This window comes from Rhagoletis zephyria, unplaced genomic scaffold (assembly GCF_001687245.7).
Source record: "Rhagoletis zephyria isolate East Lansing unplaced genomic scaffold, Rhagoletis_zephyria_1.1 Rzeph_scaffold_01009, whole genome shotgun sequence".
Taxonomy (NCBI): Eukaryota; Metazoa; Arthropoda; class Insecta; order Diptera; family Tephritidae; genus Rhagoletis; species Rhagoletis zephyria.
In genome coordinates this window covers 160657-162572 of record NW_016158093.1, presented here as the reverse complement: position 1 = coordinate 162572, position 1916 = coordinate 160657, and the positions used below count along the sequence as shown (strand labels likewise).

Genomic DNA, 1916 nt, shown 5'->3' with positions numbered 1-1916 from the left:
CCTAGGCTGTATTATACTGGTTCGTTCAAGCCATTTTTCAAAACTTACAAAGGTAAATACGAACTGGCGAACAAAAGAGAATACAAAGAATTTCTTGCTGTGAATTTTCAGAGCAGTATATTTTTAGTATTCATTACAAAATTGTATTAAAAAGTACTGCGTAGTAGGAAAGTATATTGTAAATGAAATTGTATCAAACAAGTACAATTGTACCAAAAAATGCCAACACTGTTGTGTATACATATTTTTTTTCTTTTTTACTTTTTTACTCTTATTTTATCTTTCAGCTTCGCTAAAAGCACTATACCAACGCTTGGCTTACCAAATTTACGCCAATTGATAAAATTTGGCGATTTAAACTCATTTTAAATAATGTAAACAACAATTCGAGTTGAATCGAAAATCGCCTCGTCTGAATAGGGATGGCAACTTTTTCACTTTCAACTTCTCATTCAACTCCGCATTCAACTTTTGTTGCCTGAAAAATCGCCGCGTGCGAAAGGCCTATAACTTCATTGATTTGTATCTTCACTTAAGTAAATAGAACGAGCTTTCAAAGAATGTGCAGATTTTAAATAATTAAATATAAAATTTAAATGGATTATTAAGGGATTAGTGGAAGTCATAAAATACCCATTATACTGAATTGGAGACATTACTAAATATTAATAAATTGTATATGGTTTTTCATTTGCCAATACATAATAGCGTTCCGTACTGGCCAAATTATTTAGGTCCTAAACCAAATTCAGGCAAAATTAAAATTGGATAAAAACGTAAGCACTATAAATTCACGAAAATTCATAACTATGAGCAAGTTGGCGTATACAACAGCCAATCTCTCCGATATACAGCTAAAGGAACAAGGAAACCAACTGTTTGTATTGCGCAAGTTTGACGAGGCTGTGGGCTGTTATACTAAAGCAATTGTAAATATGCATATCAAATTTGGCATAAGTGCAGTATAGCGGCAGGTGAAACAAAAAAGGGAAAATTTTCCAATACGGAACCCGGCTTTTAAAAAAAGCAAAAATGAGGTGGTTTAGAGCGGCTTTTTGTGATTGTAAATCTGAAAACCCCACCCTCCGGAGTCGTATAGTTTTTATGAAAATTGAATTTTAAGTTGCAAAAATTGTCAAGNATGAGCAAGTTGGCGTATACAACAGCCAATCTCTCCGATATACAGCTAAAGGAACAAGGAAACCAACTGTTTGTATTGCGCAAGTTTGACGAGGCTGTGGGCTGTTATACTAAAGCAATTGTAAATATGCATATCAAATTTGGCATAAGTGCAGTATAGCGGCAGGTGAAACAAAAAAGGGAAAATTTTCCAATACGGAACCCGGCTTTTAAAAAAAGCAAAAATGAGGTGGTTTAGAGCGGCTTTTTGTGATTGTAAATCTGAAAACCCCACCCTCCGGAGTCGTATAGTTTTTATGAAAATTGAATTTTAAGTTGCAAAAATTGTCAAGTTCAACCTCACTTTTTGCTTTGTAAACCAATTGTACTACAATGTCGGTGCTGCCACACAACAAACATGCCAAAAAAAGCACTAAAAACGAGAAACAACAAAAACGGGCATTGTAATTAACTTTTTTTTTTAATTAAATATCGATGTACTGATAAAAAAAGTGATTCAGTCTAAAATCGACAGATTTTGCAATATAAATGTTAACTTAGTTGGGTGGGGTTTAGTACCGCTCACAACTATTTCGGGCTATTCCGTCCAAATGGGTGGCCCGATCCAAAAAAAAAATTCACACACTTGTAGTCAAGGGTCCACGCAATATTTTAACACTCACTTTTGTAAATTTTGGTTACTAATTTATTTACAAATTGGGTTTAAAATATGGCCTTTTTTGTAAAATTCGGAAATTAGCGTACATTTATCACTCCTATTCTGCTTAAATTAGCCA

At 33.7% G+C, this 1916-nt stretch overlaps 1 protein-coding gene across 1 annotated transcript in view; it reads left to right on the top strand.

The window, feature by feature from the left end:
- Positions 1-1141: 1141 nt before the first annotated feature.
- The window catches only part of LOC108362435 (E3 ubiquitin-protein ligase CHIP-like), a 144964-nt gene continuing 144189 nt past the window's right edge, over positions 1142-1916 (top strand). The window contains exon 1 of the mRNA XM_017615403.1: positions 1142-1261. Coding sequence (XP_017470892.1) covers positions 1142-1261 — 120 coding nt within the window. The remainder of the gene's footprint in view (positions 1262-1916) is intronic.